Here is a 21,426-nt window from a genome sequence, read left to right on the forward strand (position 1 = left end):
TATAGCCTGCAAACTATAAATTATACTCAAGATGCCATTTTGCTTAAGCCTTTGAAGTTTGTTATTGTTTAATTATTGAATAAATAACAACAAATATTAAGGGAACACTCAGCCAAGGTTTATTTTGAAATAATTGTAGATTCACAGGAAGTTTAAAAAATAAGTACAAAAAGGTCCTGTGCACCTTCAACCAGTTTCCCCCAATAGCAACATCTTAGTAACTACATTACACTATTAAAGACAGTACACAGACACTGCGCAATCCATGACTTCTCTTCAGATTTTTTCACTTTTTCATGCACATATCTAAAGTTCTATGCAATTTTATCATGCGTAGATTTGTATAACCACCCCCTGATCAAGATACAGAACTATTTTATTACCACAAATATCTCCGTTGTTACTCCCTTGTGGTCACAGTTGTCTCCATCCTCTTCCATCCGCTCCCACCCTCTTCATAATCTTGGTGACCATTAATCTGTTCTCCATCTCTATAATTTTGTCTTGAGAATGTTATAGAAATGGAATCACACAGCATGTAATCTTTTGAGATTGGCTTTTTTCATTTAGCATGATTTCAGATGTTTCTATTTTGGGAAATATGATGTCAATTATTATGATTTTGTATTTGTCGTGGGATAAAATAATATTAAAATGTCTACCTTCCTAGATTCACCTAATAGCTGGTATTATTTCTGACTTATTTGGCAACTTTGTATTATTTTATATATTAAGAAGTCTTACCTGTAAACAGAAATAGGGTTCTGTTGGTTAAATGTTAACTAACTACTGCCTACCAGAATGCCTTAAGGCAAGTGTTCAAAGGTTACATGTTGTCCAAACATAATAGCGACGGGGGTGATGTCTCTCATCAGAAAACGGTGTTTCAGGGGAATTACTTAGTCAAATCAGAAAAAAAGCACAAGATAAAATGTTAGAAAAATTATAAACTACATTATTTGTAACCGTCTTTTCAAAGCATAGAGCAACTAGCAAATAGAGAAAATGTAACTCCATTCACTATCAAGACGACAGTATACAGAACCTACTGGTTTCAGCTCAAACCAGGTCATGTGGGTGATACCTGAGATACCTGATTCCAGAAACTTCTGTGGGATGATAGAAAGCCATGGCTCTTCCACATCACCTAGACTATGGGAACAGCTAGGATTCTAAAAGTGGTTCTTGAGGAGCTAAACTCTACGCTACCTACTATTTTTGAATCAAAGTGACTCACAAACCCATGGAGCTTAATCTATAAGAAGTTCTCGAAATTGGCCAGGCACGGTGGCTCAGGCCTGTAATCCTGCGCCCCGGAGCTGGTGGATTCTTGGTCTCACTGACTTCAAAAATGAAGCCGCAGACCCTCGCAGTGAGTGTTACAGTTTTTAAAGATGGTGTGTCCGGAGTTTGTTTCATCATTTAGATGCGTCTTTTTCCTTCTGGTGGGTTCACAGTCCTGCTGGCTTCAGGAATGAAGCTACAGACCTTCGCAGTCAGTGTTACAGCTCTTAAAGGTGGCATGCACCTAAAGAGTGAGCAGCAGCTAGATTTATTGTAAAGAGCAAAAGAACATGGCAGCCAGACTGGGGAAGGGACCCAACTGGCTTGGCGATGGCTGGTTTGGGCAGCCTGCTTTGATTACCTTATCTGGCCCCACCCACATCCTGCTGATTGGTCCATTTTACAGAGAGCTGATTGGTCCGTTTTGACAGAGTGCTGATTGGTGCATTTATAATCCTCTAGCTAGACATATAAGTTCTCCAAGTCCCCACTGGATTAGCTAGATACAGAGTACCAATTGGTGTATTTACAAACCTTGAGCTAGACACAGAGTACTGATTGGTGCGTTTACAATCCTTTAGCTAGACACAGTGCTAGACAGAAAAGTTCTCCAAATTCCCCCACTGTTAGCTAGATACAGAGTAGGGATTGGTGTATTTACAAACCTTGAGCTAGACACAGAGTGCTGATTGGTGTATTTACAAACCCTGAGCTAGACACAGAGTGCTGATTGGTGTGTTTACAATCCTTGAGCTAGACACAGAGTGCTAGAGGGAAAAGTTCTCCAAGTCCCCACTAGGTTAGCTAGATACAGATCACCAATTGGTATATTTACAAACCCTGAGCTAGACACAGTGCTGGTTGGTGTATTTACAATCCCTTAGCTAGCCATAAAGGTTCTCCAAGTCCCCACTAGACTCAGGAGCCCAGCTGGCTTCACCTAGTGGATCCTGCACCCGGGCTGCAGGCAGAGCTGCCCGTCAGTCATGCTGCCCCTGCACTCCTCAGCCCTTGGACGGTGGATGGGACAGGGCACCACGGAGCAGGGGGCCGCGCGGGAGCCCACCACGGAGGAGGGTCTGGGACACGGCTGGCTGCAGGTCCCGAGCCCTGCCCTGTGGGGAGGCAGCTGAGACCCTGCGAGAACTCGAGTGCAGCGCCCGTGAGCCGGCACTGCTGGGGAACCCGGCGCACCCACCGCAGCTGCCTGGTTGCTAAGCCCCTCACTGCCCTGGCCGGCCGGCCGCTCCAAGTGCGGGGCCCTCCGAGCCCGTGCCCACGCCCACCGGAACTCGCGCTGGCCTGTGATCGCAGCGCGCAGCCCCAGTCCCCGCCGCTGCTTCTCCCTCACACCTTCCCGCAAGCAGAGGGGGCTGCCTCCAGCCTCCAGCCTCCAGCCTCCAGCCTCCGCCAGCCCAGAGAGAGGCTCCCACAGTGCCGTGGCAGGCTGAAGGGCTCCTCAAGTGCCACCAGAGTGGAAGCCAAGGCAGAGGAGGCACCTAGAGCAAGGGCTGCTAGCATGTTATCACCTCTCAATCCCAGCACTTTGGGAGGCCGAGGCAAGCAGATCACTTGAGGCCAGGAGTTTGAGACCAGCCTGGCCAACATAGTGAAACCCCCACCTCTATGAAAAATACAAAAATTAGCTAGGTGTGGTGGCACATGCTTCTAATCCCAGCTACTAGGGAGGCTGAGGCAGGAGAATTGCTTGAACCTGGGAGGCAGAGGTTGCAGTGAGCTGAGATCACGCCACTGCACTCCAGCCTGGGTGAGAAAGCAAGCCTCTGATTCTAAAAAACACGCAAACAAAAAGTTCTTTGAATTTAGAACCAAGGGGCAGGGGAAAGAGTTAAGGCTTCACCTTTTTTTTTTTTTTTGAGACAGAGTCTCGCTCTGTCGCCCAGGCTGGAGTGCAGTGGCCGGATCTCAGCTCACTGCAAGCTCCGCCTCCCGGGTTTATGCCATTCTACTGCCTCAGCCTCCGCAGTAGCTGGGACTACAGGCGCCCGCCACCTCGCCCAGCTAGTTTTTTGTATTTTTTAGTAGAGACGGAGTTTCACCGTGTTCGCCAGGATGGTCTCGATCTCCTGACCTCGTGATCCGCCCGTCTCGGCCTCCCAAAGTGCTGGGATTACAGGCTTGAGCCACCGCGCCCGGCCAAGGCTTCACCTTTTTTGTTGTAAACTGTTTTCTGTTTTCTTATATCTAGGCTTCTGTTGTAAAGCTGGACATTGAGTATTTAGGAAATGCCAAACAGTTTTGTTAATTTCAGTCAGGTGCACTGTCTTTACATTGCAGACTTCTCAGAATTATTGTTAGTATGAATAATAAATTTCAGACACACTTCATATTTACCTTTATTTATTGAGAGATGGGGTCTTCCTGTGTTATTTTTTAATATTGAAATTTGGAATAGCAAAGATAGGGGTGATGTTCTGCTATTTTTAATATTAAAATCTGTTAGCTTAAAGCATAGGGTAAGAGATACATAATTTTAATAATTTATTTTTATTTTTATAAAAATATAGAGACAGGGTTTCACCATGTTGCCCAGGCTGTTCTCACACTCCTGAGCTCAAGCAATGCTGCCGCTTTGACCTCCCAAAGTGCTGGGATTACAGGTGTGAGACATCATGCCCAGCCAATTTTTTTTTTTTAAATAAACTGTAAATTGGTGCAGCCTTTTGGGAATCATTTTCAAAAAAATTATCAAATTTGAATCATAGTGGCTATAAAGGCTTTATATAAAGGATTGTGGGAGTATATAAAGGATAAAAAGGCTTATATCCTTTGTTTCTCAATTCTACTTCTAGGGATCTATTCCTCAGATGTAATAATACGCGTGCAAAGATATTCATACATTCATGATATTTTCTGCAATAGTGTTATTTTGAATACTTGGAAACAATGTAATTTCCACTGTTTTGGAAAAGGTTAAATTATGAAATGAAATTATGAGGCTGGCCATAGTGGTTCACGTCTGTAATCCCAGAACTTTGGGAGGCCGAGGTGGGTGGATCATTTGAGGTCAGGAATTCAAGACCAGCCTGGCCAACATGGTGAAACCCCGTCTCTACTAAAAATACAAAAATTAGCCAGGCAGGGTGGCAGGCGCCTGTAATCCTAGCTACTCCAGAGGTTGAGGCAGGGGAATCGCTTGAGCCTGGGAGGTGGAGGTTGCAGTGAGCTGAGATTGCGCCACTGCACTCCAGCCTGGAGTCTCCCTTTGTCACACAGGATGGAGTGCAGTGGCACGATCTCGGCTCACTGCAACCTCCACTTACTGGGTTCAAGAGATTCCCGGGTCTCGGTCGCCCGAGTAGCTGGGATTACAGGAGTGCGCCACCAAACCGGACTAATTTTCCTATTTTTAGTAGAGACGGGGGTTTCACCATGTTAGCCAGGCTGGCTTTGAACTCCTGACCATAAATGATCTGCCCGCCTTGGCCTCCCAAAGTGCTGGGATTATAGGCATGAGCCACCACGCCCGGCCATAATCCACGATTTTTAGGTGAAAAAAAAAAAAAAGAAAAAGAAAAAGAAAAAAAAGAAAAATGGTAAAGGTTGCCCGGCGCGGTGGCTCACACCTGTAATTCCAGCACTTTGGGAGGCCGAGGTGGGTGGATCACGAGGTCAGGAGTTCGAGACCAGCCTGACCAACATGGTGAAATCCCGTCTCTACTAAAAACACAAAAACTAGCCGGGCGTGGTGGCGGGCGCCTGTAATCCCAGCTACTCAGGAGGCTGAGGCAGGAGAATCACTTGAACCCGGGAGGTGGAGGTTGCAGTGAGCCCAGACTGTGCCACTGTACTCCAGCCTGGGAGACAGAGCAAGACTCCGTCTCAAAAAAAAAAAAAAAAAAAAAAAAAAGGTAAAGGTCTCGAAGGATGCACGCAAAATTTTTACAGTGGTAGACATGGGCGGGGGTGGTTTGGGAAGAAAAATATAATTAATAACTTTTCAATATTTTATATCATTTGAATTTTCCAAAATGAGCATTTATGCTGATATTACTTGTGTAGCTAAAAAAAAAGTTAAGGAAATTTCATCAACAGAATATATCCCAAATACAGCGATAGAAAGACTGCATCAGCTACTTATCTTGTTGATTCTACATTTCCATCTGGCAATGTTTACAAATGCAACTTAATATTTAGATTTAATATACAAAACAAAATATATTTGACATTTTGGAAGAGGGACTGAGGTTAGATACAGTACTTTAAGAATGACCTCACCGAATCACTCTACCTATGTGAAAAGTTTTATGCCAAAAACATAAATAAACTGACTGAGGAATCCATTCAACAGTGACGGCTGGAACCTGATTTTCTTTTGTATCCATGCAGTGCCCGGCACATAGTAGGTTAATACTGACTGAATGATGAATGAGTCCACAGTTTAGATCTTTTTAGTAGCACCTACTGATCTGAAAGCAGGAAATTAGCAAGGATAGATGTTTGAAGTTCTTGTTAGTTGCTTTTCAAATGACGAAGCCACGGGGAGGAGCCCCGCTCTTTTTTACTCAGGAGGTTAAGACTTTTGCTTAACAGTTTAGTGGGTTACGTTTTGGTGATCTTTGAGTTGAAAAAGTATTCTATTTCACACTAAAAAGGGAAAAAAGCAAGCGTGTTGTCACTCGTTGTATTATATATATACTTTTTGCTCAGACCAGAGGAGAGGGCTCTCTGATGCAAACGTTTCCTGGTTGTGAAACTGTGAGCAAATCACTCTCTTTATATCCATATTTTCATCTGAAAAAAGCGAATAATGAGTAAACTTTTTTAAAATGCTAGAAATATAGCCATTCCATGTTTGTACAATGAATTTTTCATGTACATTCAATACTAGACGGTCAGGTCGAAATGCACTCAGATACTTAGAGTGTATACAAATTCCAGTCCGGGCGGCCTCTTTCACCTCATTCATCGCCCCAGCCACACCTATGGGGCTGCTGCCGGTACCAGCGGTCGACTCCAGCGCGAAGCGGCCAGAGGCTGGCCCCTGGACGTGCCATCTACAGCCTTGCGCAGGCGGGGCAATTCTACCTCGTTTCTGGGGTCCTCGCGGGACATTCCTGCCTACTCTTGGGAGTCGGGTCCCCAAGGCTTTTCCCGCCGGCAGAGGGAGGCATTCAAACCCGGCAGCCCGGGTCTGCGAAGCCGGAAGGCCCGCGGGGCCGCGAGAGGGCGGGTGGGGCGCGCGGCGGAGCGGGAAGCACAAGGCGCGCGCTCCCGCGAACGCAGGAGGGAGGCTGGGGGCGCGCGCGCGCGCCGGGATGAGGGGCCGAGAGGCGGGGTCTTACAGCGACCGCTGGAAGAGGGCGCCCCAGAGCCGAGCCGGAGGCCGGCTGCGAGCCGGGCGAGGGTGGGCGCGAGCGCAGGGGCGGGCCCCGAGGGAGGGCGGGGACGCTGAGGGGGCGGGGGCGGGCCAGACGGGGACGCGCTCGCGGGGTGGGGAAGGCGGGGGCGCGGCGGTGGCGGGAGCGTGCCCGGTCCCCGCCCCTGTTTCCCACTCTCCTTCCACCTCGGACCGGCCGGGGCTCCGCAGAGGCGACGCTCGCTTGTCCCCGGAACCGCCCTGCTGCCGCCGCCTGCTTCCTCCGCTTGCGGTTAGCCAGTCAGTCCCTGCTCTGTGCGCGCCTCCGTCTGGGCCATGGATGGGTAAGTGCTAGGCGGCGTGGCGGCCGCACCGGGTTGCTCTGGCGCCGCTTCCACCCGGCTCTCGGCGGGACGCGCAAGGGCTGGGAAGCCGTGCGCGGCGCCGGCGGCCGGAGGAGCGGCCCCGGCCAAGCCCGACGGTGGGGCTTCCGGGCGTCTCTGTGGGGATCCCGGAATCGCCGAGGCGCGGTCCGCCGCAGCCTCTCTTTTCCCCACGCGGTGCCCGGGACACGTCCGCTCCTTCCCAGCCTTACTCGACCCACCCGGGAGCGGAAGAAAGCCCGGTCCGGCCGCGGTGCCGAGGTCCGCCTTCCGCGCCCCGAGTCCGGGGAGCCCAGCTCGGCCTCCCGACACTTCCTCTCAGAAAATGGTGCGCGGCGCTGGGGGAGGCGGAGGCGGCGCGCGGGGCGGGCGTCCTCCTGCCGGGGGAGTTGCTGTTTACCGGCGAGGTGGGGCGAGCGGCCGACGGCGGGTGCAGGCGTCGGTACCCGTCTGGGCGGCGACCTGGTCTCAAGCCGCGGTCCCACGCGGGGTCCCCGGGCCGCCGCGGGACTTGGCCGAGGTCTCCCGACTTGTGCTGTGAGATACGTTAACGTTTTCTCGACATCAGGGATCTGGACTTAGTGACCGTGGACGCTTCCCCCTCACCATTCTCTCTCCCCAAGAAACTTAATGAATTCTCTGCCCGCGTATGTAAAATATGATGTGCGAGCGATTTTCGGGGGCCTTTCAAATGCTCAAAAATTTAATGGGGGTCCGTGACCAAAATAAAAAGATTTAGAGTCTATGTATATGAACGGTGCTCTGGGGACTCAGGGATATGGGGTGGGACTTGACATATTTTGGTAATTAAAGTAACAACTATGTTAGGATCTTGGTGAATTAATTGAAGGTTGTAGTGTCTGTACCTACAGATTAAAAAAAAATCTCCAACTCGGTTTATTCCCTTTATGTATTTGAGGTTTTGTTTGGCTTGTTACCTACTTTCGATGACAAGATTTCTGTAAGGTTGTGGAATATATGCAACTTGCTAGAACAGTAAAAGTCGTTCACATGTTGCCATATAGTTGATAATTGTTATGCTATTTGAAGAAGATGAAATCTTCCAACAGGTTTTGACCTCATTAGATTTCATTTATTTTACTTTCACAATATTAAGTGTATATGACATTTCGGATTGATTCATTTGAATACAGATTGCACACTGCTCCAGATATCGAAGTGGAATTTTAGATTTTATTCATGATTGGGATGTTCTTTATTTTTATTTAATTGAAGCTTTAAAAATTTTCTTAAAATTATAACTTTTGGGTCCACAGTAGGTGTGTATATTTTGGGGGGAATTGAAGCTGTTTTTATTGTTTGAAGTTTCTTCGAGAATATTGTTGAAAACTTATTTCACATTGCCTTATTCAGTTAGATTTTATATGTTGAAACATTTTGTGGTCGTAAAGATTTGTGTCGTACTAATATTTTGGTTCAGGCAGGCTGTGAAATTAGCATTTCATTATGTGTAGTTAATTGTCTGGAGGGTTTGACTTAAATATGGATGCAGGCTATTCTTTTGTGTCGTAAAATTTATAGTTTTAATAAAGAGGACTCTTGAATTTTGCGTCTTTGCTGTTAAACTCTAAGATAACTGTGAAGTGCAAACTTACTTTTTGATAGTGTTTAAGAAGTTAACTCTCCCTTCACCCTATTTGTGGTTTTAGAGGTAGTATTGGGTTTATTGGTTTCAATATGCAAGGCAGTTATACAGATACTGACTGGAAGGTAAGTTCATTTGGAAGTTCAGGTCGGAGCATAAGTTGCCCTTTGCATCAGAACCAATAATCGTAGTGTTAAACAATCTTATTTTTTATGCAGCAAGGGTCCAGTTACTTTTCACATTTAAATTTTAGACAAATGAATTTCAAGTTTCAGAAGTTACAAGGAAAAATAAAAAATCCACGTGGTATTTTTAAAACACTTTACATCATCTAGAGTCATTTGTTAACTTTTATGAGGTAATGATGACATAGGTTATTAACAATATGTAGAATGTATTTGTAGCTTTCTTCTAGGAGATACGAAAAAAACATCAATCGAAGACAGTTTCTTGGGGCTTAGAAAAGAAGAGTTTTTGTATGGCAGGACTTTAAAGGGGATTTTCACACCCTGGTCTTAAGGGATGTGGTTTAAGAATACAGTGCATTTTTGCCTTCAGGAGACTAATTAAATTTCTACATTTTCCAACAGCCTGAAAAAGATCCTTCTTCCTTTTTTGGATAGTTAAAAAACAAACCACAAGCCACCAGTCAACATATCTTTCTAGTTCCTCCTCAAATCCCAACTGTCTCTTGTGTGTGTGTATGTGTTCATTTCCTCCTGAGAGATAATTTATACTTAAACATAGTTTTGACGTGATAGAATATTTTTAAAAAGCAAATCTTTGAAAATTTTGATGTCTGAAATGTGATGTTTGTATTTATTTTAGTTCTGAGAGACTGTCTTAACTATATTTTGGTGAGCAATTTTGGGTGGTAAATGCAGATTTGCAAGATGCCTTCTATTTCTGTAAAATCCAAGCACTGGTTTTGTTTCATTTAAAACCTCAGACACGATTATTCATGCCAGTGACTTAAAAGAACAAACTCCGGTGATTTTAAGTTTTGGTTTGGCTTCGTTAAATGAGGGTAAATGGATAAACACTCATTTTTATTGAAGTACGACTATACTTTCCTAAATACTAAAAGATAACTTAGGATTTGTTTCTTGCATTGGTAATAAGGATTTGCTTTTACACTCTGCTGTTGCTAGACTGTCTCATCATTTTTCTTTGTGTTAATATTTCACAACTCATCCCATTCTTATTTTTATTATTTATTATTATAATGCTTTTTCCCCCTTATTCTTACTATCTCTGTCTTTTAAAAACTTGTTCTCTAACTTTGTTTTCCATTTTCTCTTTTTACTTTTTCCATACAGTGTTGTTACAGATCTTATAACAGTCGGTTTAAAGGTAGGAATCTTTTACTATCCTTTCATACGCATTTTTATATCTTTTGGCATATTTTCAATCTCACCTGTTCATAAAATTATCTGCTTTATTGTGTAATAGTCTTTCATTTTTACTTAGCTTCAAAATAAGTAGACCTGAGGTAATTTTGGATTTTACGTATTTATAAGGAGGAACTATAGTATTATGTATAGCAGTTAAATGTAGCCTAGGCTTAGGCTGGGTGCAGTGGCTCACACCCGTAATCCCAGCAGTTTGGGAGGCTGAGGTGGGCGGATTGCTTGAGCCCAGGAGTTTGAGACCAGCCTGGGCAACACCGTGAAACCCTCTCTCTATTAAAAAAATAAAAAATAAAAAAATTAGCTGGTCATGGTAGTGCGTGCCTGTAGTCCCAGCTACTTGGGAGGCTGAGCTGGGAGAATCACCTGAGCCCGGGAAGTCAAGGCTGCAGTGAGTATGATTGTGTCACTGGACTCCAGCCTGGGCAATGGGAGTGAGACCCTGTCTCAAAAAAAAAAAAAAAAAAAAAAAAGAAAAAGTGTAGCCTAGACTCTGATTTATCTTTTTACCATGTCCTTTCTTATATCCTCTTTCATGGATGTATCAATGAGAATAATCTAAGCAGGTGACACGTCTTTCTTTAGTGCCTACTATGTGTCAGGTGTTTTACATGAATTTTTACTAATCATAGCAATCCTTCAAGGTGAGTAATCAGTATTCCCATTTTAGAGGTGAAAAAATAGCTTTAAAAAGTTCGTGTCCAAGATGTGGTACACTAGTATTCAAACTCTTGTCTTCCAGGTACCAAAGCCTGACTTTTTTTTCATTATACCTAGCTTTCAGCAATGAGAGTTGTGTCTAAAAGGCAAACATCCAGAGAGCTGGATAATTAGTGTTTTATAATAATGATTCTTCTAGGTTTTAAATCATTTCAGTTTTACCGAAGTCTTTTCATTTATTGGGTTTTGTTTGTTTGTTTGTTTGTTTTGAGGCGGAGTGTCACTGTTGCCCAGGCTGGGGTGCAGTGGTCCAATCTCTGCTCACTGCAGCCTCCACCTTTGAAGGGGTTCAAGTGATTCTTTTGCTTTAGCCTCCTGAGTAGCTGGGATTACAGGCACACGCCACCATGCCTGGCTAATTTTTTGTATTTTTAGTAGAAATGGGGTTTCGACACGTTGCCCAGGCTGGTCTCCAACTCCTGACCTCAGGTGATCTGCCCTCCTTGGCCTCTCAAAGTGCTAGGATTACAGGCATGAGCCACTGCACCCGGCCCACTTATTGGATTTTTAAATATAAATTAAGTAAACAGTGCCCATCTGTATAAGACTTAAAATATCTGGGTGTTCTAAACGTTCCCTTAGTATTTTAATATTTGATATAGCTGAGTTGAGAATCTAGTTCTAGAAGCCACTTACAGTTCAGATTATTGTAGAAAGAAATAATTCATCTTTGTTTTTATGTATCTTACACATTATAGATTAACTTATGTAAATTTGTTCCACCACTTTGGGTCCATCTGTGTTCATCATCTCTTCTTGCTAGCAAATTTCAGGCTCCTGCTTTATTTGCATTTGTAGGATCTGACAGTGGTGTTCATTCATGGATTTTTGTTGTTTGTTTTTAACTCTGTCACCTAGGCTGGAGTGCAGTGGTGGCATGATCATAGTTCATTGCAGCCTCGAACTCCTGAACTCAAGCCATCCTCTTGCCTCAGCCTCCAAAGTAGTAGTAAATCTACAAGTGTGCACCACCATGCCCAGCTGGGATTTTGCTATGTTGCCCAGACTGGTCTCAAACTCTTGGTCTCTCAGAGTGCTGGGATTGCAGGCATGAGCCACTGCGCCTGCCCTAAAAATATGTCTTGATAAGTTAAAGAAAATTTAAATGTTAGATGCAGGAACCATATTTGAATACAAGATTTGGCTTTCTGACTACCTGCTTTTAGCAAGCACTTGGGAAACAAAGATCAGATCCTACTCTGAAGAGAAGATAAGCTTACTAGTTGATTCAGTAGCAATCTTTATTTTTATAGACTTAGATACTGGGAATGTAAAATTATGCATTATCTGGAGAAATTTCTCTAAGATTGTTCTTTTTGGATTCCATCCAAGGAAGCTTAATTACCAAGTAAATACTAAGAGGCCAATAAGGCTCATAATTCATCTAGATTGTGTGAAAGATAATCTAGCAGTTACTTAATTTCCCTTGTATGCCATCTGAATATGATGACACAACAAATGGTTTCAGCCAGTGGCAAGAGTGGATTTCAGGTTATCTTCCGTAAGTTGCTTTCCTGGATTCAGAAGAGTAATATGAACTTTTAAAAAAAGAATTGAAAATGCTCTGTAGTATAACATAAAATCCATTGTTTTAGAGAAAGAAAACTGAGTTGTTTTTAGAGATTAAGTGATTCACCAGAATATGTTAAGAGGGCAGGGATTTTTGCTATTTTCTTCACTACTGTGTTTCCAGTGTCTGTCACATAATAAGCTCTCAGAAATATTTGATGAGTGAATGAATGCCAGATTGTCACATGGCTAGTTAGGTAGCATACTTATACAGGAACTCAAGCTTTCTCATTTTGCTAGTGTTTTTTTTTTTTTTTTTCCCCCTCTATTAGTCATATACTGTGGTGAGAAAGAAATCATTTCATTTTTTAAATTGGAATTTTCTTGAAGACGGATAACATTTTTCAGGCAGCTTAGGACTGTCTTATGTTATACCTAGGTGTATACCTTGGATATTCTTTGTGGTGTTACAATTTTTTGAGCCTTGCCAAAATTAAGAAAATTGGTTTCTGATACTACTTTCATGAAAAATTTGTTTTATTTCTTCATGTAATTTTTTTGTTTGTTTGTTTTTTGTTTTTGAGATGGAGGTGTCTCCCTCTGTTGCCCAGGCTGGAGTGCAGTGGCGCAGTCTTGGCTCACTGCAACCTCCACCTCCTGGGTTCAAGCGATTTTCCTGCCTTAGCGTCCTGAGTAGCAGGGACTACAGGTGCATGCCACCATGCTTGGCTATTTTTTTTTGTATTTTTAGTAGAGACAGGGTTTCACCATATTGGCCAGGCTGATCAAACTCCTGACCTTGTGATCTGCTCACCTTGGCCTCCCAAAGTGCTGGGATTACAGGCGTGAGCTACTGTGCCCGGCCTTCTTCATGTAATTTTTGTATTTTGAAATGCTTATTGGGAAACTGAGATGTATTTGCTATTTTTTTTTCTTTCTTTGAAGACAGGCTCTACCTCTGTCGTTGCCCAGACTGGAGTACAGTGGCACAATCATGGCTCACTGCATTCTCCACCTCCAAGGCTCAAATGATCCTCCTACCTCAGCCTCCTGAATAGCTAGGACCACAGGCATGTGCCACCACACCCTGTTAATTTTGAAATTTTTTTGTAGAGACAAAGGCCTCACTATGTTGTCCAGGCTGGCCTTGAATTCCTGGCCTCCAGTGATTCTCCTCCCTCAGCCTCCTAAAGTGCTGGGGTTACAGGTGTGAGCCACCACACCCAAGCATAATTGCTGTCTTTAATTTTGAATTCCTATTTTTTTTTTTTTTTTGAGATTGAGTCTCGCTCTGTTGCCCAGGCTGGAGTGCAGTGGCGCGATCTCAGCCCACTGCAAGCTCTACCTCCCGGGTTTACACCATTCTCCCGCCTCAGCCTCCCGAGTAGGGTGGGACTACAGGTGCCCGCCACCACGCCCAGCTAATTTTTTGTATTTTTTAGTAGAGAGTGTTAGCCAGGATGGTCTCTATCTCCTGACCTCGTGATCCACCTGCCTCGGCCTTCCAAAGTTCTGTGATTACAGGCGTGAGCCACTGTGCCCAGCCTGAATTCTTTTAAATGAAGAACCAACTAGATGATAATGAGTGATAACTGTACATGTTTTAAGAACTTTATTATACCATATAAATCAAAGTGTCAGCCTGTGGATAACATGACATTTTGTGTGTCTAGCTTATACTTTTATTATTAACTAGCTGGCTTATTTTAAACTCAAATATTCCTCATAATCCTGGTTATTTTTTCGAAATACTGTCATAGCTATTAGAGTATGATTTTAAGAAAATGATGGTCTTACATACCAAATATGTTTTAGACTTTTTCTGGGTTTTCCTATTTTAAGTGAGTAGATGAGTATGAAAAACTCACATATATGGGAAGGACCATAATTGGCTTCTAGTGATTATCATCTCTGTCACTATATAGAAGAGAACAATATAGCATATTTAAATTAATTTTTGAGGATTAGTTTTCTGTTTGCTTGACCAGGGGTTGGCAAACTACGGCTATGGGCCACATTCAGCTTGCCACCTGTTTTTGTAGTTTTATTCAAACACAGCTGTGCTCATTCATATTGTCTGGCTACTTTTCACACTACAAAGGCAGTCGTAGTTGTAGTGGAGACTGCAAAGCCTAAAATACTTACTCTCTGGCCCTTTACAGAAAACGTTTGCCTGCTGCTGTACTTGAGCTATAGGAAATGTAGAAGGCATTTGCTGCAATCTTTTTCCTTTTAAACTGAGCTGTAATTTACATAGAATGAAATGCACATGTCTTAAGGGTACAATTCAGTAAAATTTGACACTTGTATCCAGTACTGTTTCCTGTATACCTCATGCAAGATAATAGAACACCCACTCTAGAAAGTTCCCTGTTGCCACTTTCCAGACCCAGTTAAGGCAGCTGTTCTGATTTTTATCACCAGAGATTAGTTTTACCTGTTTCGTTTGTTTGAGACAGGGTCTCACTGTGTAGCTCAGGCTGGAGTGCAGTGGTGTGATCAAGGCTTACTGCAGTCTCAACTTCCTGGGCTCAGACGATCCTCCTGCCTCAGCCTCCTGAGTAGCTGGGACTACAGGTGCACTCCGCCACTCCAGGCTAATTTTTGTGTTTTTTGTAGAGACAGGGTTTCACCATGTTGCCCAGGCTGGTGTCCTGGGCTCAAGCCATCTGCTTGCCTTGGCCACCCAAAGTGCTGGGATTATAGGCATGAGCCACCGTGCTTGGCCAGTTTTACCTGTTTTTGAACTTCATATAAATGGAGTCATAGAGCATAAAAGCTCTTTGATGTCTGACTTCTTTTACTCAGCAAAATGGTTTTGAGAGTCATCCTTGTACTTGCATATATCAGTAGTTCTTTTTTTTTTTTTTTTTTTTTTTCTGTGAGTATTCCACTGTGTGAATATAATGCAGGGGTTTTTGCTTCTTAGTTCAGCTAAATCCAGGTTCTTGTGTCACAACCAGGAAAAATTAGGCATGTGGACACATTGAAGGGTGACGAGAGTAGAATTTATTAAAGGGGTCCCGCCAGCCGGCTCCCACCTCAGATTGAATACCAGGCCACTACACTGGAGTTGAAGAGGCCAGGCTCCTCCCCAGCCTAAGGTGCAAATTCCTGGTGGCTCCACCCCCTTCCCCTAGTGTGCATGTGGGCCCTTAGTCTGAGCCACTCCACGTTGATTTATTTCGCTTACTGCACGTGTTAAGTGATGGAATTTTTCACTGTGGGCATGTTTAGGCAAGCCCCTTGTGCATAATGACCTGGGCAGGTTGAAGGTTCTCCAGGGACCCTTCCCTCTTTACCTAGCCATTTTACTATCTCCTGACTCTATCAAATACATAACGATATTTAAAAATTCATTCTCATGTTGATGGACATTTGGGCACTTTTCAGTTTGGGGCTATTACGAATAAAGCTACCGCGAACATTTATGTGTAAGTCTTTGGGTATATGTATTTTTCATTCAATCCATGACTAGGAGTAGAATTGCTGGGTGATAGGATATGTATATGTTTAAGTTCATAAGAAATTGTTCAACTGTTTTCCAAAGTGCTGTACCACCTTACACTCTGATCAGTTTTGTATTAGAGTTCAGTTGCCTCATGTGTCAGCCAAACTGACAACACGCTGGGTGTTGTCAGTTTTTAATTTTAGGTATTCTTGTGGACTAGTATTACCTCATTTTTAGTTTTAATTTGCATGAAATTGTTGATCCAGTGATTAGTGGTGGTGAGTTTTTCATGTGCTTAGTAGGCTTTCACTTATCTTCTTTTGTGAATGTCTGTTAAGTCTTTTGTCTATTCTTTTAAGTGTTTTTTTTTTTTTATGAGGGAGTCTCACTCTGTTACCCAGGCTGGAGTGCAGTGGTGTGATCTTGGCTCACTGCAACTTCTGTCTCCCAGGTTCAACTATTCTCCTGCCTCAGGTACCCGACTATCTGGGACTACAGGTGTGCAGCACCATACCTGGCTAATTTTGTATTTAGTAGAGACAGAGTTTCACCATGTTAGCCAGGCTGGTCTTGAACTTCTGACCTCAAGTGATTCACCGGCCTTGGGCTCTCAAAGTGCTGGGATTTCAGATGTGAACGACTGTACCAGGCCCTCAACATATTAATTATACTTCCTTTAACATTTGTTTAGTGGTTGCCCTGTACATTGTAGCATATACATTTACTAAGTTTCTGATTTATAATGTTTTCCTTCTCCCTAAATAACTTTTAAAAAACTTTTCTTGTGGGGCATGTCCACTGATAGGAATTCTCTTGGTTTTGTGCTTCTCCTTTACTCCAAGGATGCTTTTTCTCTGCATACAGAATTCTAGGTTGTCTTTTTTTTTTTTTTTCTTTTTCTTTTTTTAAAAAACTCTTTAAATACTTCACTTTCTTTTTGCTTGCATGGTTTCTGATGGGAAAGAAACCTCTGTAATTCTTGTCCCTGTGCCTCCATAAGTATGGTATTTTTTTCTTCTGGTTTCTTTTTGATTTTTCTCTTTTGTTTTCTTCAGTTTGAATAATATGCCAAGGTGTGAATTTTTTAGTGTTTATCCTGGTTGGTTTTCTCAGAGCTTCCTGAATCTGTGGTTTGGCTATCATTAATTATGGAAAATTCTTGGCTGTTACTACTTTTACATGTTTCGTCTGCCCTGTACTCTCTCTGTTTTTTCTAGAACTTATCAGAAAATATTTCATTTCCTTCTGTGTTACCCATTTGAAATTGTCTCACATTTCTTGGACATTCTCTAATTATTTTCCTTTGCATTTCAGTTTGGAAACTTTCTGTTGAAATATCTTCAAGCTCATTGATTCTTTCCTCAGCTGTGTCCAGCCTACTGATGATGAACCCATCAGAAGTATTCTTCATTTCTGTTATAGTGTTTTTTATTTCTAGCGAAAATTTCCTTTTGGTTCTTTTATAGAGTGTTCACGTCTCTGGTATATTATCCGTCTTGATTGCATGTTATCTACTGTTTCTATTACAGCCAGTGACATCATGTTGCTAAGCAATCAGTGGGCTTGCTGTCTTATGTGCATAGAGGCCAATACCATGGCACTTTTCTGAGAAAAGAAGAGCTTTATTGTTGTTGAATGGCAAATAAACAGAAGGAAATGCTTAAACCTGTCTCCTCTAGCTGGGGGATGGCATTGGTTTTACAGTTGTTGAGTAATGAGGCATGATCCGAGGTGATTCCGGGAGGCGTGATTTAACTGGATCCTCCCATGTGGTGTCTTTTTTTTTTTTTTTTTGAGACAGGATCTTGCTCTGTTGCCCAGGCTGGAGTGCAGTGGCATGAATCATAGCTCACTGCAACCTTGAACGTGTGGGTCCAAGTGATCCTCCTGCCTCAGCCTCCTCAGTAGCTAGGAATACACGGACATGCCACCATGCCTGGCTAATTTTAAACAATTTTTTTTGTAGAGACTGGGTTTCTCTATGTTGCTGAGGCTGGTCTTGAACGCCTGGCCTCAAGTGGTCTTCCTGCCTCAACCTCCCCAAGTCTTGGGATTACAGGCGTGAGCCCCTGCACCTGTTCAGGTGTTTGCTTCTTAATTCAGTCTCCATTCCTTGTTCCCAACTCTTGGGTTCCACCCATGGTTGCCAGCTTGGTTCACCTGGACATGTCCAGGTTATGTGACCTTCCATCTAGGGGTCCATGGCAACTGAAAAACAACTCACCATCTTATTACACAAAGGTGGATCAAGTTGGGTTGGTTCTGTGGTTAAAATAGTTATTTTAAACCATGTCTGGTAATTCCAAAATCTGTGTCCTGTTTGAATCTGGTCCTGATGCTTGTTTTGTTTCTTTAGTCTGTGTTTTTTCTTACCTTAAAAGGTTAAAACACACCTTGTAATTTTTTGTCGAAAGCGAGATGTGCTGTATCAGAGAATAGGAACTGAGGTAAAAGGCCTTTAGTGTGAGTTTTATGTTATTCTGGCTAGGATTTTCTTTAGTGTCCTTGTTCTTGACCCCTCTGTTAGAGTCTGAGCCTTGCAGCTCTTTGAGCTATAATCCTTTGCTATACTAGACCCCTGAGATGTGGCGGTAACGCGTTGGGAGTGGGGAAGCATTTCATAGCCTTTTGGTTAATATCAGCCGTTTCCCAGGACTGTGCCTGTGCCTGTGCCTGTGCCTGTGCCTGTGCCTCTGATATGTGACTTTCACTAGTGTTTCAGTTTTTTTCCGCCTTAGGTAGGCCAGGTAGACCAGAAGGGGCTGGAGTTTAGGAAATACCCTTTCCCTAGATTGGACAAAGTAAAGTTTTTTGAAAACATCAGAATAAGACTAAATTTTGGAGGAAGCTCTTGCTCTTGGTTGTTTTTCACAGTGGTTACTGTTCCCCCTCCTCCTGCTAGAGACTGGAAAGGGCCTTTGTTTTTTTTGGGGGGACGGAGTCTCGCTCTGTCACCCAGGCTGGAGTGCAGTGGGGCGATCTCGGCTCACTGTAGTCTCCACCTCCTGGGATCAAGCAATTCTCCTGCCTCAGCCTCTCAAGTAGCTGGGACTACAGGTACACGCTGCCATGCCTGACTAATTTTTGTATTTTTTAGTAGAGACAGGGTTTCACCACATTGACCAGGATGGTATTGATTTCCTGACCTTGTGATCCGCCCGCCTTGACCTCCTAAAGTGCTGGAATTTCAGGGGTCTTTTAATATCTTCACCTTAAGAACTTGGTGTAGGATTCCTGGTAAAGCCTACGGAAGTATGGGGGCCCTTAGGAATACAGGCTCTGAGGGTTTCTTACTTGTATGTTAGTTCTTACTCCAGCAGTTTGTCAGAGTTACCATTTAAGTAGTCCTGTCAAAATTTTTTTTTTTTTTTTTTTTTTTTTTTTGAGATGGAGTATTCCTCTGTCGCCCAGGCTGGACTGCAGTGGCACGATCTTGGCTCACTATAAGCTCTGCCTCCTGGGTTCATGCCATTCTCCTGCCTCAGCCTCCCTAGTAGCTGGGACTCAGGTGCCCGCCACCATGCCCGGCTAATTTTTTGTATTTTTAGTAGAGACAGGGTTTCACTGTATTAGCCAGGGTGGTCTCGATCTCCTGACCTCGTGATCCGCCCACCTCAGCCTCCCAGGTGCTGGGATTACAGGCGTGAGCCATCGTGCCCGGCAAGTAGTCCTGTCAATTTATAGTTCCAGCAGATTCTGCTGCAGACAAGGATACCTCGATTGTGACTCTGGATTCGGCAGTCTTCAGATTTTGATGTGGTGATTTGCCTAATGACCTTACTGTTCAAGAATAGCTGATGATTTTTAGTTTGTTCGGTTTTTTTTTTTTCCCCCCAGACTAAGTCTCGCTCTGTTGCCCAGTCTGGGGTGCAGTGGCGTGATCTCAGCTCTCTGCAGCCTCCGCCTGCCAGGTTCAAGCGACCTCCTGAGTGGCTGGGATTACAGGTGTGTGCCACCATGCCCAGCTAATTTTTATATTTTTAGCAGAGACAAGGTTTCGCCATGTTGGTCAGACTGGTCTCGAACTCCTGACCTTGTGATCCGCGCCCCCCGCCCTCTCCCCCGCCCCCGGCCTCCCAAAGTACTGGATTACAGGTGTGAGCCACCATGCCCGGCCAATTTTCTTTTTGTAAAGGCAAAAGTGACAGCTTCCAAATTCTTTCTTTCTTTTTTTTTTTTTTTTTTTTTTTTTTGAGGCAGAGTTTCGCTCTGTCGCCCAGGCTGGAGTGCAGTGGCCGGATCTCAGCTCACTGCAAGCTCCGCCTCCCAGGTTTACGCCATTCTCCTGCCTCAGCCTCCCGAGTAGCTGGGACTACAGGCCTCCGCCACCTCGCCCGGCTAGATTTTTGTATTTTTTAGTAGAGACGGGGTTTCACCGTGTTAGCCAGGATGGTCTTGATCTCCTGACCTCCTGATCCGCCCGTCTCGGCCTCCCAAAGTGCTGGGATTACAGGCTTGAGCCACCGCGCCCGGCCCATTCTTTCAAATAGGGTTTATATCTCTATTACTGAGTGTAAGAATTCTTCATATATTGTGAATGTAAGTCCTTTGTCAGGTGTATGTATTGTGAATATTTTCCTGTCTGTGGCTTGTCTGTTCATTTCTTAATGGTGTCTTTTGATAAATAGAAGAATTTAATTTTGATACATTTAATTTCTTTTCCTTTTAGGTTATAGCTTTGTATATGTCTCATCTAACTAAGAAATCTGCTTATTCCAAAGATGAGAAGGAAGATTTTCTCTTTTATTTGCTTTAAGAAGCCTTGTAGTTTTAGCTTTTATGGTTTAGGTCTCAGATGAATCTCAAATTTATTTTTGTGTATGGTGTGAGTAAACAATCCAGGTAGTTTGGCACCATTTGTTGAAAAGATTTTCCTCTCCAGACTGAATTGTGTTGGCACTGTTATTTGAAAATCAACTTACCATATGTGAGCGGGTCTGTTGCTGCATACTCTGTTCTTATCCCTTGATCTAGTTTTCCATTCTTATGTTAATTATCACACTGTCTTGATGACAAGGGGGTTATAGTATGTCTTAAAGTCAAGTCAAGTAGGCGCTTCTGTTTTGTTCTTATCGAAATTGCTTTGGCTGTTCTAGATCATTTGAATTTCATTTTAAAATTTAAAGTCAGCTTGTCATATTCTATAGAAGAAGCTGTGATTTTCCCTGGCATTGCTTAAAAATCTATAGGTCATTTGACATTTGACATTTTAGTTTTTAAAATGTATTTTTCTTTTTTAAGTTTTAATTGACAAAAATTGTATATATTAATGATAGGCAACATGTTTTGTAATATACATTGTGGAATGACTAAATCAAGCTAATTAACATATTCATTATCTCACTTATTTATCATTTTTTCTGGTGATAACACTGAAAATATATTTTTTTCTTTTTTCTTTTTTTTTTTTTTTTTAAAAGAGAAAGGGTCTCGTCCTCTTGCCCAGGCTGTATTGCAGTGGTGCAATCATAACTCACTGCAGCCTTGATCTTCTGGGCTCAAGCGATCCTCCCATCTCAGCCTCCTGAGTAGCTAGGACTATAGGGTGTATGCCACCATGCCCAGCTAATTTTAAAAACTAAAGTGTATAGTCACCATGTTAAATGATTGATCTCTCTAACTTATTTCTGCTAACTGAAATTTTGTATCCTTTGACCAAAATGTCCCCAGTTTCACTCCCAACCTCTGGTAACCACCATTGTACTTTCAGCTTCTATGATTTCAGCTTTCTTAGATTGTACATG

The 21,426-nt window shown here is 43.2% G+C and overlaps 1 protein-coding gene across 19 annotated transcripts in view; it reads left to right on the forward strand.

Moving 5' to 3' along the window:
• The first annotated feature begins 6,791 nt into the window (after positions 1 to 6,791).
• PTBP3 (polypyrimidine tract binding protein 3) overlaps positions 6,792 to 21,426 on the forward strand; it is a 115,844-nt gene continuing 101,209 nt past the window's right edge. For 10 of the 19 annotated variants that reach the window (XM_065530215.2, XM_065530217.2, XM_065530216.2 and 7 more), the window contains exon 1: positions 6,792 to 6,948. Coding sequence is in view for 4 of the 19 variants with exons in the window: in XM_005581053.5 (XP_005581110.1) it covers positions 6,941 to 6,948; positions 9,913 to 9,946 (42 nt within the window). In the remaining 15 variants the exon portion in view is untranslated. Of the gene's footprint in view, positions 6,949 to 7,100; positions 7,316 to 7,391; positions 7,635 to 9,912; positions 9,947 to 21,426 lie in introns of those variants that run through there. The other 9 variants (XM_005581053.5, XM_074016814.1, XM_005581055.5 and 6 more) reach the window with 3 other exon arrangements.

Source organism: Macaca fascicularis, chromosome 15 (assembly GCF_037993035.2).
Source record: "Macaca fascicularis isolate 582-1 chromosome 15, T2T-MFA8v1.1".
In the NCBI taxonomy this organism is placed as follows: domain Eukaryota; kingdom Metazoa; phylum Chordata; class Mammalia; order Primates; family Cercopithecidae; genus Macaca; species Macaca fascicularis.